The following is a 17,803-nucleotide window of genomic DNA, read 5'->3' on the forward strand; positions in this document are numbered from 1 at the left end:
GATTTGCAGTCCCCCTGATGACGAGTGATGTTGAGCATCTTTTTGTGTACCTGTTGTCTTTGGAAAAACGTCTATTCAAATCTTCTGCCTATTTTTTAACCAAATCGGTTGTTTTGTTATTGAGTTGTATGAGTTCGTGATGTATTTTGGATATTAAGCCCCTATCGGATACAGTTTGTAAATATTTCCTCCCGTTCGCTAGGCTGCCTTTTCGGTTTTTTGTTTCTCTTTGCTGTGCAGCAGCTTTTTAGTTTGATGTGGTCCCACTTGTTTGTTTTTACTTTTGCTGCCTTCGCTTTGGTGCCAAATCCAAAAAATCATCACCAAGGCAATAAGGGAATTTACTGTCTAGGTTTTCATTTAGGAATTTTATGGTTCGGGGTCTTACAGTCAAGTCTTTAACCCGTATTGAGTTAATTTTTTCGCATAATGTGGGACAAGAGTACAGTTTCACTTTTTTTTATATTTAGCAACATAATTTTGCTGAAATGAAGGCAAGAAAATTCATTTTGTAGAATATATACTTCTGTATAAATTCATCAAAATTGCCAACCCATTGCTATAGTCTGAATAAGTTTGTGTCCCCCCCAAAATTCAGAGGTTGCAATCCTGAGCAATAGACTTTAGCCCTTAGGGGAGGCCCTGACACTCGTGGGGGCGGAGCCTCTGGAGCTCAAGGAATGAGGATGCTCTTAAAGGCCTTCCTGGGCTCCCCGGCCCCCTCTGTCATGTGGGCATGCAAGGGGGAGTCTGCCGTCCGGAAGAGGGCCCTCTGCTGACCACCCTGGCACCCCGACCTTGGACTCCCAGCCTCCACAACTGTGAGAAAGAATTTCTGTCATTTATCATTTCTAAGCCACCTAGTCTGTGATGTTTTATTCTAGCAGCCCTAACGGACTAAAACAGCCATGAATAGGACTCCTAGATACAGGCGATAATAATTTAATTCAGTCGTCTTTGACGTTTTGGCAATTTTTAGACATATAAAAATCAGGCCTTTAAACGCATCTTTTGGGATCGCCATTAGGAAGGCACGTTTGTCACGGTGAAGGACAGGACACAGTTTATTTTGGGCTCAGTTGTAACTTAAACGCTAGGCGTATGGCAATGAGCTCCCATTTGTCCCGAATTGCTAGAAACAGGCCTGAACGGGCTGAAATAGTTCGAAGCATGTTTGTAATCCTTGTAAATGAAAATAGGTTACAGTCACCCATTTAAAAACACAGATCCTGAGATAAGATTTTTTCAAAGTCACCATATGCTATATATAAAAGGTAAAACTAAATTAAAATGACAGGGAAATAAAGGTTGAAAATAAAGGATGTGCCAAGGATATGCCAAAGGATAGTAGGTGAGGTAAATAGCATCAGGTGATACAATGAAATCCAAAGCCAGGAATATTCGGTGTAAAGGGGCCTTTGCGTTGGAGGGGTACACAGTTCTGGACACAGGACGAGACAGCCGTGAGCTATTATAACTGCTAGAGATATAAACAGAGAAATACACGAGTAGATAATCATAGCGACATATTTTAATGTGCCTCAGTAATCAAATAACAACAACAGAAATGTCTGGGTTTTGAGTCAATAACAAGAGAAGCTGAGCTGTGTGGCTGGGTGGGCGGAAGTGGGCAGGTAGCTACCCAGATAGGTGCTGAGATATGTTGATAGATAGGTTGACGGATTCCCGGGCAGAGACTGTGAAAATCACAAACACCTGTGGATGAATTTGACATTTGAAATCAATAGAAAAGAATGAAATATTCAAAATTCGTAGTGAGATAATTAAAGGATGAGAGCGAGTTTTCCCCGAACTTGGGGAGTCGGCAGGGCTTGGGGGAGAGGAGGCGTTTGGGAGAAAACAGCCCTGGCCGGGGGTCCCCACGAGGCCACACAGGCCGAGAAGTGGGGAGAACGGAAAGGCAGCCGGCAAGTCCCGTGGCGTCCAGGCCTTGGCACAGGCGCGCCCCTCGGCTCGCGACGCGCCTCTCCCTCGCTGCGGGCGGCGGCCCCCCAGCCCTTACCGCGGGCTCCACGTCCGCCCCCGGGCGGCGGCCCCCCGTCCTCCCAGAGGAGCGCGGCGCTGTCACCTGCGCTCACCGCGCCGCGGGGTTCGGTTTTCGGGTTCGGTTTTCGCGTCTGTGGACACGGGAGGCGGGGACCGGGGACGGGGACGCGGGAGGGCGACTGTCCTCGGCGCCGCGCCGCCCTGTGACCGCGTGGTTTCTGTCGTTCGCGGAAACGCGTGTCCGTGAGCAGGCGCGAGGTCGCCCGCCCCGCGGGGAGGGTCAGAAATTGTCACGCCGCCGCCCCGAGCAGGGCCCAGGGGACCGACCGCGCGGCCGGGAGGTGGCGGGGAGGTGGCGGGACGGGGAGCTCGGGGTCAGAGCCCGGAGAGCGGGGCCACCGGGCGCTCGCGGGTGGCCCCGGAGGGCGCAGGCGGGATGGGGGGGCTGGGCAGGCGGCTGGGGTCGCACCGTCGGGACCCAGGCCGAGCTCCCCCTCATCCGCGGGGGTCACGTCCCCAGAGCCCCGAGCCGCCTGTGGCCCCGGACCGCACGGAGCCCCGCGGGTCCCTGTCGCGCACGCGCTGCTGCGTATTGAGCGACGCGCGCGCGGGCGGGGTCGCAGCTGTCGGGGTGACGGGGTCGGGGTGGCAGCTGTTGGGGCGACGGGGTCGGGGTGGCGGCGGGCAGGGTGGCAGTTGTCGGGGTGACGGGGTCGGGGTGGCGGCGGGCAGGGTGGCAGTTGTCGGGGTGACGGGGTCGGGGTGGCAGCTGTCGGGGTGACGGGGTCAGGATGCGCGGGGGCCCGCGGACCGGAGGGCGGGGGGCCGGAGACGACATGGCGCCTCTCAGGACTGTGCACCACTTAAAACCTATGAGCCACCGATTTCCAGAATTCTCCGTTTAACGTTTTTGGCCTGTGGCCGACCCTGAGCAAGGAAGCGGCGGAAAGTGGGGCCGAGGAGGGGGCGGGGCGCTCAGCCCCAGCGGGGCCCCCGGGCCGGGCCGGCACCGCGGTGGGGACCCGACGCGGGGGGGCGGGGGGCGGGGGCGGACGGCCCGCGGTGCGCAGGAGAGGCCGAGAGGCCCGCGCCCCCGGGCATCGGCCCCGCATCCTGCCACCCGGCGGTGTTCAGAGGCCCGCGCCGCGCAGTCCTGGGCCGTGCTGTCGCCGCCCAGTTCTGCCCCTGCCCAGGTCCCTCCCACCCGCCGGACACGGGATGGCGGCATCGCCTTTCGCCAGCGTCGGAGCTGGAGCTTCCATGCCAGTCCGCCACTGCTTGGCACGTGTCCCAGCCCGGGGGTCCCCAACCTTCAGGCAGCAGACGGGTTCCAGTCCCTGGCCTGTGGGGAACCGGGCCGTGCAGCAGGAGGTGAGCGGAGCCTGACCTGTGGCCGCAGCCGCCCCCAGCGCCCCCAGCGCCCCCAGCGCCCCCGGCGCCACCAGGTTGAGGACCACTGGCTTAGGCAGCCTAAACTGCCCTTCCGTTCTCTATATCCATGTTGTCCACTAGGGTAGCTGGGGCCACGGGCGGCTGTGGAGCACTTGAAATACAACTAGTCCAAATTAAGGTGTTTTAAGTTAAAATGCACATGAGATTTATAAGACTTAGCATGAAAAAAAGTAATGTCTTAATATCTTAGGCTGATTAAAGAGTGAAAGATTAATATTTTAAATACATTGGTTTAAAGGAAATATATCATTACAGTTAATTTCATGTGTTTCTATTTTACTTTTTTTAACACGGCTACTAGAAAATTTTAAATTACGTATGTGCCTGCCTTATATTTCGAAGGGCTAACGCAGCTCTGTAAAATGGGGGCCCCGGGGCACCTCCCCCAGTGGGTCATCAGAAAGATCACGTGAGACCCCAAGTGTGAAGTGTCAGCCCCGCCGTGCCTGACACCTGTCGAACAGCAGACATGCAGAAGAAAGGAAACGCTCTCGCCGCCGCTGCGGGACTTGCTGCCTTGAGCCTCCAGCCTCGCTCCTGCGGCTTCCCGTCTGGGACGCATGAGTCGGTGTGTCTAGCAATGGCCAGATCCCAGCCCCGCAGCTGTCACTGCCGGTGTGTGCCCGCACATCAGAAGCACGAGCATCCAGACCAGTGTCCGAGGCCTGGCAGGAAACCTGAGGTCGGGGCGGGGTTCTCCCAACTTCTAGAAACCAAGCCGTGAGGGGTGGGGGGCAGGGCTCCGGCTGGGAACCCGCTCTCAGCCTCGCGCCTTCGCTGCCTCCTTCTGGGCCTCTCTGGGCCTCTGCCGCACCTGCTGCGTGGCTGTCACAGCCCTTGTCACCCTTTGTTAGAGGGCGAAATGGCCCACGCTCCCCACTACACCGAGCTTCCCGAGGGCTGAGACCGACCCTTAGTCGTCTTTTGTCCCCCAGGCCCAGCAGCGTCCCTGGCTCCGCGCAGGCGCTTGATGCCCGTGAAGACGGGTCACGTAACAACAGACCGAGAGGCACGAAAGATGATGCAAAGGTTCACGACTGGACAAGGGACGCAGGGACCCGGCGAAGGGACAGCCGCGACCTCCAAGCCGGGGTGGGGGGGGGGCACCCGCGAGTCCGGCCTCGCGCATCGTGGAGTGACAAGGCGACAGAGGAGTGCAGGCGGCCACTGGGGACTTGTGAAAAGCGAAGCGGCGCGGAGGGTTTCTTGGGTCCAAAATACAGACTTCGGAGCTTTCCGCCAGAAGCGACAACCGCAGCTGCGCGAGGAGCCCGCGCGCCCCGGAGGGCGACGGCGTCGGAGCAGCGAGCCCACGGCTCGGGGGGAGGAAACCGACGGGAGCCGCCTCTGCAGTAACGCGCGGGCGTCCAGAAGGTCCCGGGCCGCCGCGCTGCAGTCGAGGGCGGCTCCCTCGGGCTGTCCCTGAGTGGGCGTCTCTGATGGCTGCTCTGAGAAACCGCCGATTATAAATAAATGCCCGTGGGCGGCAGCAGGAAGACAACACGCGTGTCCTGGGTCTGAGCGCCCCGCCCGCCGCGGGTGTGGGATCTGCTGAGCTCAGACCCGAGAACGCCCACCTGGAATTTTCCCCGGGCGGCAACAGCCAGCACAGCTTGGCTGCCACCTCGCCACACGGACTTCTCGTCGCCTCCTCTGTCCTCCAGAGCCGGCTGGGAGGTGACACCCCTCCTTTGTGCCGAAACGGCACATTCGAAACCACCTCGTGGCGCCCACATTCTCCTACTGCCCAAAGTCTCGAAGATTTTAGAAGGAATTTGGCCTTTGCAATTTTTATCCTGCATTTTTTTTCCCTTTTGTCAGCTCTTCAAAATTTCCCTTTTCTAGTTGCTTTTGCCCTGTTGGCTAAACCACTGTTTCTGGGCGGTGTCCCTCGGGGAGCAGGGCGGGGACCGTCACCCCGGTTCATTCGACCTGTTCGCCCCTGTCTGTGCCTCAGGCCTGAGGTCGACCAGCAGGAATCTCTTAGCCGCCCAAGTGGCAGTTAGCACAGGTGACCACTGGCTTTGGACCTGGAAGGGCTCCTAAGATGTTGACTCCATCGGAGGCTTAGCGACCGCCATCCCTACCTTCCTGCGTGCTGAAGGTGGGCTTGCTCCGGTGTGCTGAGCGTAAAGAAATGAGGGCTTTGGGGACTTTACAGAATGGATTCTGCGGGAGCCATGGGAGTCACGTCGACTGGCACTGAACGGGAACGCCCTGCGGGTGCCACCGGACCGGCCGAAACCGCAGAAACGTCTGTCCCATCGCAGAAGCTGAGAAGCGTGAGGCTCCCACCTTGCGGGGTCCGTAGAGCAGAACACCTCAGACGTCGAGAGCATCACAGACTGCGCTGGAGCCGAAGACGCTGACCCCTGACCTGTCACAGCTGCCAGCTCAGGACCAGCATGCCGCCCTCCCGCCGCCAGTCGACGGCTCGCTGTGGGGGCGCCAAGGACACGCATCCCTCTGCTCCGTCGTGTAGGACCCTGTCCCCTCACCGTGCGTCGTGTGTTAACCAGCACAGAGAGGCTCCTGGCCTTGGGGACAGACCCGGATGCGCTCAAGGCCGTGACTCCGGTAGCCGCTTTTCTTGCAAACTCAGGCTGAACAAATACTCTACTTGTTTGACAGTTGTGAAGTGTGACATTCACACAGAAGAGCGAATAAGACACTATACAAGTTACCACAAAGAATAATTACCAGACAAACGCCATGGCCCAGAAGCCGCGCGCTGTCGGCACCGCGGGACCCGCCCGCCCGCCCTCCTGACCGCGACGCGGTTCCCTGTTCTTAGTTTTGCCCCGAGGTGTGTGTCCTAATGGCGTGGCCGACTTTTGCCAGTTGTTGAACCTCGCGCAAGCGAGAACAGGCTCCGTTCTTTGGGTGGCTCGCTGCGCTCGCTCAGCGTCGACATTCACGTGATCACAAACAGCCGAGGTGTGTCCTCTCCACCGCCTGTCGCACCTGCACTGTGACTGTACCGCGTTCGTTCCCGTGTTGCTGTTTGTGTTACACGCTGTCTTTAGCTATTGTAAAGACGCGTGCGGTTCTACAGGACATCCTGTAGAACTGTCGCGTCATAGCGAATGTGTATCTTTACCAGATGATTCCATGCTGCCTCCCAACCGTACCAGAGAACGCTGCGCCGCTGTGTACCGCCGCCCAGGTGGGAGAACTCTTCCTCCATCCACGTCAAAACTTGTCAGACTCTGGAATCGTTGGGCCGGGGCTGCCTGATAGTGCTGCGTGGTGACCCCCGTTTGCGTCTGCGTTCACTGACAAGGACGCGCATGTTTTCTTGGTCGTTTGTATTTCCTCTTTGGTTCTATGCCTGTGTCAGCCTTTCACCTGTTTTTAAAATTAGGTGGCCTATTATTGATTTAAAGATGTTCTTTAAATATTCTGGGTACTAATTCTTCGTTATGTGTTTTACAAACTTCTCCCACATTGCGGTTTTGTCTTTTCCACTTGCTTTATAGTGTTGTTTGGTAACAGAATTTCTTAATTTTAATGTAGTTGAATTTACTGATCTTTTCCTATATGGCTAAAAAGAATTCTTCTCGACCCCAAAGTCGTAAAACCACAATTCCATACAGGTCCACGTTATTTATCTGAAATCTTTGGAGCCAGATGTGTTCTGGAACGCAGACTTTTCTGGATATTGCAAAGGTACTATGAAATAGACAACATTTATATAACTCAACAAGAGCCGGGACAGTGCTTATAATCAAAAACTAAGATTCAAACAATATTTCCGCAGCAACACACACACACAGTCACCTAAGTGATATATAAATAATGACTATAAACAGTCTCGTGTCACCAAGTCACATTTTTTGCCAGATGAGTTCCAAAGAGCTTGGTGTTTCTGAGGTTTGGGGATTTAGTAGTTAGTACAGAAGCTGTGGTAGCCTCGTACAATAAGAATTGAATTATTTCGGAATTTAGAGGATCTCACTGGTGGAGCCGTGGACCTTTAATTTTGTGTGAAGATGCTTTCCTACTGATTCAAGTTACATAATGGTTTAGGATTATTCATATTATCTACTCTTAAGTCAGCTAGTTGTGTTTTTCTTGATATTTGTACATTTAAATTTTGTTTGCATTGTTTATTTTTTGATGTCTAAAGTATAGTTTTTATTACTGATGTGGGTTGTTAGCATCTCTCCTTTTACTGCTCTCTACTATCAGATATTTGTCAATTTTGTTAGTGTTTTCCAAAAAAATCAACCTTGGGATTTTTCCAGTCTGTTACATGCAGCTGTGTGCTGGTGAATCGGCTCTGCACATGACACAAGGAAACACTGGCCCGTTTGCCGATTTCAGTAGTGCAAACGCCCCCCTCACGGGCAACGTCACACCGCCCCCTCGGTGACGCTGACCATGGACTTGGGCAGAGACGTGCCTGGCTGGCCACACCGAGCGAGCGCTTGCTGTCTGGCAAGCCACTACTTCTGTTTCCCATGTCATTCATTTCTGCTCTTGACCTTCTCTCCTTCCTTCTACTTTCTTAATATGTTCTCCTTTTCCTAACGTCTTGAAAAGAGATATTTAGCTAAAGACCTTTCAGCCTCTTTTCTAATATACTCAGGGCTATAAATTTCCCTCTACGTATTGTTTTTACTTTACTTCACAGATGTTGCTATCCGATTTTCTTGTTCAGTCCAAGATAGCTTCTCATCGCTATTATGACTTTCACTTCGGGTTGTATGTACTTGTTGCTGTAGTTCTTTATCGATTTCTAGTTTAACTGGATTGTGGTCAAAAAATGTGCTGAGCGTTTTCAGTCTTTAAAATTTACTGAGAGTTACCTTACACCTAAGTATGCGGTCAGTTTTGGTAGTGTGCCTTATTTGTTTTAAAAAATGTATTCTGATTTTCCTTGTGTCATTCTGAGTGTATTCTTTGGGTCAAGTTTGCTTTCACGACCACTGAGAAAGACTTGTTAAAATCATCCAGTATGACCATATGTTTTCTTTGTAATTCTGCCAAGTTTCACTATATAATTTTATGTATTTATCATTAAATACATATAAACTTAATTTTTAATTTAAAAATATATTTTTCAACTCAAAAGTCATTGAAGATTTTTCATTTCATTCTTTTTATATCTCATCAGTCATGCTCAAACGATGCTATCTTTAAACTGCCCTTGGTAGACATAGCGTAAAAGAAATGGGTGGGTCTGATAAAGATAAAGCTGTCCACTACTAGAGTCCGTTAACTGTTACAGAAATACTCTCCATAGTGTAGGACCTGTTTGGGGGTACTTAGCTTCACATAATCTACCCTGAAAGTCTGCATATGTTGAATTTGGAAAGGATCAAACACCAGCACTGAGTGTAGAGCTATAAAATGCTTGTGAGTTTTATGAGCGCTTAGAACTTCAGCAGAACTAGATGATGGAGCAGATGGAATCTGTTAAAGATAACCAGATGCTAGACAAGCTATCTTTATCCATAAACGTGCTTTTTAAATATTCTGCTGAGCGATATTAAGTCATATATTAAAATAGCATCGTTTTGAAATATCTCGAGCGGCTCTTTTCATTCCTTTTTAAAATACCTTGGTGCTTGGGGAGTAAAAAAGCCACAATAATTAAAACAATTTTACAGTTATTTATCCCTCCCCCCTAATTTGTACTCCGCAAATTTGAGATCCAAGTCCACGCACCTATCCTTGCTGTAACCTCTAGTCAAGCTCACGTTTGGATCCAGCTCTCAGCGAACGGTTAGTTAGCTTTCGTGTTCTCTTTCACTAGACGTCTCCAAGCACCAGCTCAAGGGGCCTTTTCCATCCCCAGAGCAAGGCTGCAAGGGTTCAAGGCAAGGTGGTGATGTCGAGAAATTTATCAGGACGAAATCTCCACCAGCGGGAGAGGTCGGTGACGAGGTCTCAGCTTGATCACCCATTTGCCAGGTGTCCCGCTCGTCACTCGCCTCCCTCTGGGGCCTTTTCTGGTTTTGGGGTGGTGGTGGGGGGGTCTTTCTACTCTAAGGACCCTGGGGAGGCACGCCACCAGGGCCCGTCGGCGCTCCGACCAGCTCGGCCCTCAGGTGCGAACTTCCGCACGCCGTCGCCCGGCCGGCGCGGCTCGCACGCAAGCCTTCCGGGGCCGCGGGCGAGACACAGAAGCGTCGCCGGGGCCCAGCGCGCCACAGCCGTGAGAACCGCGGGGACAGCGCCGGGCCTGGCCGAGGCCGCGCGAGGCCCCGCCCCCTGCGCCTCCCGGGCCCCGCCCCCGGCACCTCCCGGGCCCCGCCCCCAGCGGGCCGGAAGTGCTGCGGCCGTGAGAGCGGAGCCGGAAGTCCCGCCCCGGAACGGACGGCGGCCGTGAGGGTCGCCGCGGGATCGGCGAGTCGCCGTGGAAGCGCTGCAGGCGCCCGTCGTCGCGGCTGGTGAGTGCTGCGCCGCCGGAGCCCAGGCGCGCGGGCCCGGCCGCCCCCGGGGCGGCGACTCGGCAGCGCGGCCCCCGCAGCGGGGCGGCGCCGGGCCGCGGGACGCCATGGGCCCCCCGACCCCGCGCTCCCGTTGGGGAAACCGGCGCGGGAGGAGGAGTGAGCGACCCGCAGGGACGCGGGGAGGGAGCGGGGCCCTGACTCCGGCTTTCCGAGACGCGGCGGCCCCGGTTAGGGCCCCGGGCGGCCGGCTGCTCAGGCCGGCGCCCTCCTGGTGCCGCCCATCCGGAGCCGATTGGTTCCAGCTGCACCAGAAAGCCCGAGGCGTAACTTCGAAAAGCGGGGGTTGGCGGGAACCAGCGTTATTTCCCTGCTAACGTCAAGTGTCATTTAGGCCGACAGCTTGAGCCCAGCAGGATGGCAGCCCCATCTATGAAAGAACGGCAGGTGTGCTGGGGAGCGCGGGATGAATACTGGAAGTGTTTGGACGAGAACACAGAGGACGCTTCTCAGTGCAAGAACTTAAGACGCTCATTTGAAGCAAGTTGCCCCCAGCAGTGGGTAAGTCACACTTGGAAGTTTTTCTGTCTGCAGTTAAAATCCACAGAGCTTACGGTGTGAGTCGTGGCAGGCTGTGAAATGTAGCGCTGTCTCAGGCGGGTCAGGTCAGCAGGGTCTGAGCAGCAGAGAAAACCTTGACTGGCCACCCAGGCTTCTCTTATGTAGGCTGACCTTTGGAAAACGCCACCTGACACTTTAAAAATCATTGAAAAATAAAACACATGAGCATAGCTAAAGAATTCCAACCCACTAAATTGGCAGGCTTCTCCAGGATCTTCCTAAGGGATCATATTTCATCTTGTGATCGAGTTGGCAGGTTCACTGGCCTAGGGCTACTCTCCTCAGTTGCCCACCCAAAATCATATATTCATATACCCAAAATGTAATGAAAAGTTTAGAAAGTAAAATGTTCACACGCCAGGTTCTGCCGCCAGCTGCCGCACAAGCCTCCCTGGCAGGCGTTTCTGTTGTGCGTTGTGCGTCCTCAGTGTGGAAGGCTTGGACAACAGAACTGGCGTGACCGCTCTCGTGAGTGATTCCGTGAGTGCGTGGCGCTCCTCCCTCAGTAACGGTGAAGGCGGGTCCTGTCGCTGCCCGCTTCCCGAGGCGGCAGCAGAGGCTCAGGGCATGCGGATAACGGGCTCAGGGCTGGCAGCGGCAGGAGGGTAATTCTAAGTGTGGCCCCGCGGGCTGGCGTGGGCCGCAGCCCTGGATTTATCAGTGCTTGCTCCGTGCCTCACGCTGCTCCCAAGTACAGGGGGTAGTTTGAGAACAGATCTTAGAGGTAAAGTGGCCTCAGGATCTTGACCTTCTCACTCCTGTTTTTAGATAAGGAGGCTGGGGCTTGAGGGAGACAGCAGGAAGGCCATGACGCAGGCTGGCGTCATTGGAGGCCTAGGCTGGCAGTGAATGCAGGGACCAGAAATTGCTTTAGGTGACATCTGTAAAACCTGCACGAGGCAACCGATCTTGTAGGATTACCGTGAAGATCAAACGTCTGCCTTGACATATAACCGAAACCGATACGTGCGGGGCCTGGTGACTGGATTAGATGATGATTCGGGCATAACGTGTCATACGTCTCTGGGTTTCCCATCAGATTGAGAGTAACTTCTTTAAGAAGCAGGTGAAAAACGTGGGCGTGTTCGCAGGGAAGCGGGGCGACAGCAGCCCCGGGTGGGGACAGGTCCAGTGCGTTGCAGGAACAGCAAGGAGGGAGCAGAGAGGTTAGGGTCAGAGGTGATGGGAGGGAGCCCAGGGAGGGCGGCTCTTCCTCCGGCTGGTGCGGGAAGCCACGGGAGAGCTTTGCGTGGGACGAAGGCCGGCGAGGACATGAGGGGTGGCAGTCGGTGAAAAGTTGGTGGCATCAGCGGGTCGTTGGCATCACCGTCCCAGAGGGAAGGAGCAGGGCTGGAGGTCGGAGAATGGACGCTCAGAACCGGGACCCTGGGAGGGCGCTGTCCCTTGGTAAGGACAAGCGCTAGGCCCGGCCCAGGAGTCGGGAAGCTGGAGGACAGGCCATTGGAGAGTGCGGGGGACCGAGGGGCTGGGTGTTGGCAGCATCAACCCTGCTGAAATTGCCGGGTTGTGACTGGGTGGCGCTGAGGAAAGTGACAGCCACCTGCAGGGGGCGGGGAGTAGAGAGCAGAGCGTCCCGACACCTGTGGCACTCGACGCCGACAGCCGCTTTCCACTCAAAGCTGTTTTCTCCTCGGCTCCTAGTCCGCAACCAAGTCCGCCTCAGCCCGCACCTCGGCCCCTTGCGCGCCTCACCTGGGCGCTCGCTCAGGTGCTGCCTTGTTGGTCTCAGCCCGCGGCCCCAGCAAAAAGCTGGACGCATCTCCCAGGGCTGTGCGCATCTCCCAGGGCTGTGCGCGGGGGGCGGGCGAGGAAGAGACATGGAAGCCGCCGGCTCCGCGCGAGACCTTTGTTTTCGCGAGCTTTAGTTTCCATCCGGCCTTGGGAGGTACTGTCGCACCTGCTTCACACCGTGGGAGTGAGACTCAGGTGAGGTCACATGCTCACGGTCGACCAGCCTGTGGAGTAGTAGGAGGGGGGTTGAACGTAGGTCTCTGAGCCCGAAGTTCGCGTGCCTTAAAGTCACAGCCAACGGGTAAAGATGAAAGTGGAACCGCCAAGTAGAGATTCACGGCGAACGCCGCCATCGTGAAACACGAAAAATCCAGATGTTACATAACGAACACGCCAGCCGGCCGGCCGGCGAGCCGTCACAAACGGGTTTCTCTGGGGGCTCTCCACGTGTCCTGGTCACAGCACTCACAGCCTCACTTGCCAGCAGCCATTGAAAGTCCCCTGGTGGTTCACAGCGTGGGGAGGAGCAGGGAGCACGCCTGCCATCCCGGTGTCACCCAGCAGTCCCCCCGAGGCGAGCAGCCAGACACCCGAGCTGTCCGCGCCCAGGGTCAGATGACGCCTCTTCCCCGGGAACCTCCGAAGTGCCTCAGCGTCTGTGTTCTGACAGCGACTCCTGCCCCGCGTCTCGTCAGTGCTTCGGGGACACGGGCCCGAGGCGTCCACCCAGCTGCCCGGGAGGTGCCGTGAGGTCCCCCCCGGCTCTTACCGAGCGGAGGCGAAGCCGGGGGAGCAGAGGCACGGGAAGCGAGCGGACCCGGGGAACGGGGTGGCCACCTGGCGAGCGTCTCAGGGGCGCTGGTACGCTCAGAGGACAGACCGGCGGGCACATCAGGCCGCGAGTGGCCTCGTCCTGCTGGGGAGTTTGGATGCCGACCTCGAAAGGTCTTGAAACGAGCAAGCGACGTGGTGGTCAGGTGCAGGTTCCACAGGCTACGCTTGGCAGCAGTGTGACAGTGGACAGCAGAGCGAGCTGGCGAGGGCCGTTAGGCCCGTCCCGCTGAGACGATGCCGGTCTGGCGGGTCCGAGGGTCTGGGACGAGGGAGACGCGGCAGCATTGGAGACACTGGATTCTGGACTTGGACCTGTCCGCTGGGCGGTGGGACGTGTCCCAGGAGGCGCGCAGACCCACTGATGCCGCGGGAACGTTGAGGACGGGCCACTCCACGTGGGTGCCAGCCGTCCTCACCAGCCCTGTGGCCCCCGGTCAGACTCGTCGGCTGCAGCCAGGGGGACCGCACACGCGGGCTGTGAGCTGTCACCCACCGGGGGGACCGCACACGCGGGCTGCGGTTGTCACCCCCCAGGCCAGGGAGCTGCCAGAGGCCTGGGGCAGGCAGAGCTCAGGCAAAGCGGGAGGGACGCGGCCCCGATGGGCTCGTGGCGAAGCCGGGGCTGCGTGAAGCAGGTCGGTGTCAGCTCTGGGCTGAGCAGGGGCCCTGCTTCCTGGGAGGGGGAAGGTAAACGCTGCGTGTCCGGGGCAGGAGCCCGTATTAAGCCCCACACCGGGGGGAGGGGCCGGGCCGGGCCACCCTGCTGTGATAGCACCCCGGAGCCCGCGGGCCGAGGGGCCTTCGCCCTACTGGTCTTCAGAGCGGAGTTGCTCAGGCCTGACCGGAGGGAACAAGGCTCCTCCGTGGGTGAGAGGGCAGCATCACCCACAGGGTCCGCGAGGAGCCCGCGGCTGTCCCGTGTCCCTGGAGAAACGCCAGCCGTGCGGCCGCTTCACCCGCGCCTCACGCCAGCTGCAGACAGCGCAGGTTGGTACATTCTTAGGCGCCACGGCAGTGTTTGAAAGTGGCATCTGAAGAAAAGCTTTTCGCAGGACTAGTGCTTTCCGTCCTGGCGGTGCCGCCGCTGCCCGTGTGCAGAGCGGACGGACGCAGGCGCCAGTGGCCTCGGGGGTGGCCCTGACCTGCTCCCTCTGCTTTTTCTGCTTCACCGTGTGGGGCTTTAAGACACTTCAGAGTCCCTATGGCGGAGGAGGACGTAGAAACACTACAATGAAATCTTTAGCTTATCGAAATCTCACCATCAGTTACTTACTCATGGTCCATAAATACAGTGCTTCCCTGTGTCTCTGTCTCAGGTGTTTCTGGATGACGTAAACCTGATACAGTATCATGGCTGAGGAATTACAGTTTACTGAACTTACAGTTGATGGGAAGACTTGTCTTTAAGTCATGAAGTCACGGTCTGAGAGCTCTGAGCTCCCACGGCAGGCTTCACGTGTCCAAACACAGACAGGTTCATCCCTTTCCTTATTTTTATTACACCCATCCCCACCCCCTCCTCTCTGTCAACCACCGGCTAGTCCTCTATCTATGGGTCTGTTTCTGTTTTATTCCTTTGTTTTTAGATTCCACATTTAAGTGAAAACATGTAGCACAGTACACTCGAGGTCCATTCATGTTGTCACAAATGGCAAGATCTCGTTCTTTCTGTGGCTGGTCTTCCGTGGTATGTGTGGACATCCGTCACCTGTTGGTGGATGCAGGTCGCTTCCGTATCTTGGCCGCCGTAATGATGCTGCAGTGAACATAGGCATGCGTAGAACTGTCTGGAGTTTTCTCTGGATAAATACTCGGAAGCGGAACTGCTGGATCACATGGCAGCTCGGGTTTTGGTCTCGCGAGGAGCCTCCACACGCTGTCCGCGGCGGCACCGGTGTGCGGTCACACCAGCAGGGCACAGGCGGCCCCTTCACCACGTCCGCGCCAGCTCCCGCGTGTCAATTCTTGATACGTCATTCTGACAGGTGGGAGGAGGTGATGCCTCGTTGTGATGCTGATAGCAGTGTTGAGCATCTCGTCACACGTTGTTGGCATCTGTTCTCCTTGGAGAGGTGTCTGTCTGGGTCTCCTGCCCGTTACTTGGACCGTTTGAGGCTCTGGCGTTCAGTGGTAGGAGCGCCTTAAATGTTGCGGGTGTTCCCCCCGCACCGGATGCTCCATTGGTGAATACCTTCTCCCATTCAGTGCTGGTTTTTCGTTTTGCTGGTTTCCTTTGCTGTGCAAAAACTTTTAAATTTGATGTCGTCCCATTTATTTTTTCTTTTGTTGCCCTCAACTGAGGAAACATCCAGAAAGATACAGCTAAGACCGATGCCAGATTTACTGCCTGCTTTCTTCAAGGAGTTTTATAGTTTCAGGTATTAAATTTCTTACCTATGTCTTTAATACATTTTTTTTTTTTTTTTGGTTTATTGCTGTATATGGTGTAACCAAGTGTCCAGTTTTCCCAGCACTACTCATTGAAGAGGCTGTATTTACCCTGTTGTATATTCTCGCCTGGTCTGTCATAGATTACTTGACCACATGAGCAAGGGTGTATTTTTGGGCGCTGTTCTATCTCATTGATCTGTAAGGTTTTTATGCCAATACCTTGTTTTGATAGGTTTATAGTATAGTTTGACATCACTTTGTTCTTTCTGAAGATTGTTTTCACTATTTGGCGTCTTTTGTGGTTCCATATAAATTTTAGGATTAGTTCTAGTTCTGAGAATAAGGCCATTGGTATTTGAACAGGAATTGCATTGAAAATGTATACTGCTTTCCATAGTAAGGACATTTTTTTAACAATATTAATCCTTTCAATTATTTCTATCTTCAGTTTCATTCTTCAGCGTCCTTTAGTTTCTCAGAGTACATCTTTGATCTCCTTGGTTAAATTTATTTCTAGGTATTTTATGCTTTTTGATGATTTTCTTCATTTCTTCTGATTGTTCAATGGCGTATAGGAACAAAACAGATTTCTGTATATTGATTTTGTATCCTGTAACTTGACAGAATTCATTTATTAGCCCTAATAGTTTTTTTGGTGGGGTCTTTAGGGTTCTCTGGATATAGTATCATGTCATTTACGCTTTTCTGACTGCTGTGGCTAGACTTCCAGCACTGTGTTGGATGGGGGTGGCGGTAGTGAGCATCACTGCCCCTTTCCTGATCTTAAGAGGAAAAGCTTTCAGTGTTTGTTAGTTGGCTGTGCTTTTGTCATATGTGGTTTTTATTATGTTATTTCCCTCTATTCCCACTTCGTTGTGAGAATTTATCATTAAATGATGTTGAATTTTGTCAGATGCTTTTTCTGCATCTGTTGAGATGGTCATATTAATATGTCAAATTGATTTATGGCCAACGATCCTTGCATTCATGGGATAAATTTCACTTGGTCATGGTGGATAGTCCTTTTAATGTACTGTTGAATCTGTTTTGCTAGTATTTTGAGAATTTTGGCCTATAATTTTTTTAATAATATGTCTGGGTTTGGTATCAGGGTAATATGGGCTTTGCAGGAGTCTGGAAGTGTTCAATTTTTTCATTACTAGTTCAGTTTCACTGCTAGCAATTGGTCTTTTTAGTTTTTCTATTTCAGCCATTTCTTCTACATTGTCAGATGTGTGGCATGTGATTATAGTCTTTATTAATGTGGTGTCAGTTAACTTCTCTTTCATCTGTAGTTTATTTGGATTTGCTCTTTTTTTCCTTGATGAGTTTGGCTGAAAGTCTGTAAAGAACCAGTTTGTAGTTTCGTTGATCTTTGGTATTGTTATAATGTTGACTTTATTTCCTTCCTTCTGTTCTTTTTCTAGTTCCATTGGTTGTAAAGTTAGTGTTTTTGGAGTTTTTCTTGTTTCTGAGGTGGGCCTACATAGCTATGAACTTCTCTCTTAGAACTGTTTTTGGTAAATTTTGAAAAGTTGTGTTTTCATGTTTCAAGTTTTGATTTCTGTTACATTTCTTGAAGGGTCATAGCTTAAATTTTGAACAGGATCTGTAACCAAAAAAGGGTTAGGGCTCATTGGCCTATACCCTTGTGTGAGACTGTTATACATTAAATGCACTGATTCAGAATAGTTCTAGAATATAAACCACTTATGCTACTAACTCAATTTGTACTGAATAATTTGTTATATCTGTGCTTTTACCTAAGCTTCAGAACTTTCCCTTATTTCAAACCTTTTTCTCAACAGATAAAATATTTTGATAAAAGAAGAGACTACTTAAAATTCAAAGAAAAATTTGAAGCAGGACAGTTCCAGCCTTCAAAACCTACCACACAGGCCTAGGCTGCTGCCGAGCTTCTCAGCAAGCTTAAAACCTCCAACTCCAGGAGTAGTTTGAGTCATGGTTAAACATCTAATTTCCTCTGTGTATGTAAATTTTAAAATGATCAAGTAACAGAAGATTTCATTCAAACTATGAAGAATTGAAATAAAAAGGTATGAAATGTTTAGTTTTAATTTAGTAAGGAATCTATTTTGAGAAAAAAAATGTAGATTGTAAAAATTCATGTACTCTTTCTTTGGTTGGAGGATGGGTGTGATACAGATAGGAGGCTGCCATTGTGTGTCCTGGGAGTTACACAGAAATGATTGGAAGAACTTAAAATACCGTCTATAGCAAACTTACAGCTCGTGTCTCAGAAAATGAATGCTTTTTCCCAGAAGTCGGTAACAGTGTAAGGATGGCCTCTCTCACCTCTCCTGTTCCCTACGACAGAAGCGTACACA

General features: G+C 53.2%; 1 protein-coding gene across 1 annotated transcript; it reads left to right on the plus strand.

Moving 5' to 3' along the window:
• The first annotated feature begins 9,769 nt into the window (after positions 1–9,769).
• On the plus strand, positions 9,770–17,533 carry LOC107520030 (cytochrome c oxidase assembly factor 6 homolog). Its single transcript, XM_016163370.2, has 3 exons — positions 9,770–9,857; positions 10,252–10,418; positions 17,264–17,533. The coding sequence occupies exons 2-3, from the start codon at positions 10,275–10,277 to the stop codon at positions 17,357–17,359; spliced, it is 240 nt and encodes a 79-aa protein (XP_016018856.1). The 5' UTR covers positions 9,770–9,857; positions 10,252–10,274; the 3' UTR covers positions 17,360–17,533.
• Positions 17,534–17,803: the final 270 nt, after the last annotated feature.

This window comes from Rousettus aegyptiacus, unplaced genomic scaffold, assembly GCF_014176215.1.
Source record: "Rousettus aegyptiacus isolate mRouAeg1 unplaced genomic scaffold, mRouAeg1.p scaffold_m13_p_18, whole genome shotgun sequence".
Lineage (NCBI taxonomy): Eukaryota > Metazoa > Chordata > Mammalia > Chiroptera > Pteropodidae > Rousettus > Rousettus aegyptiacus.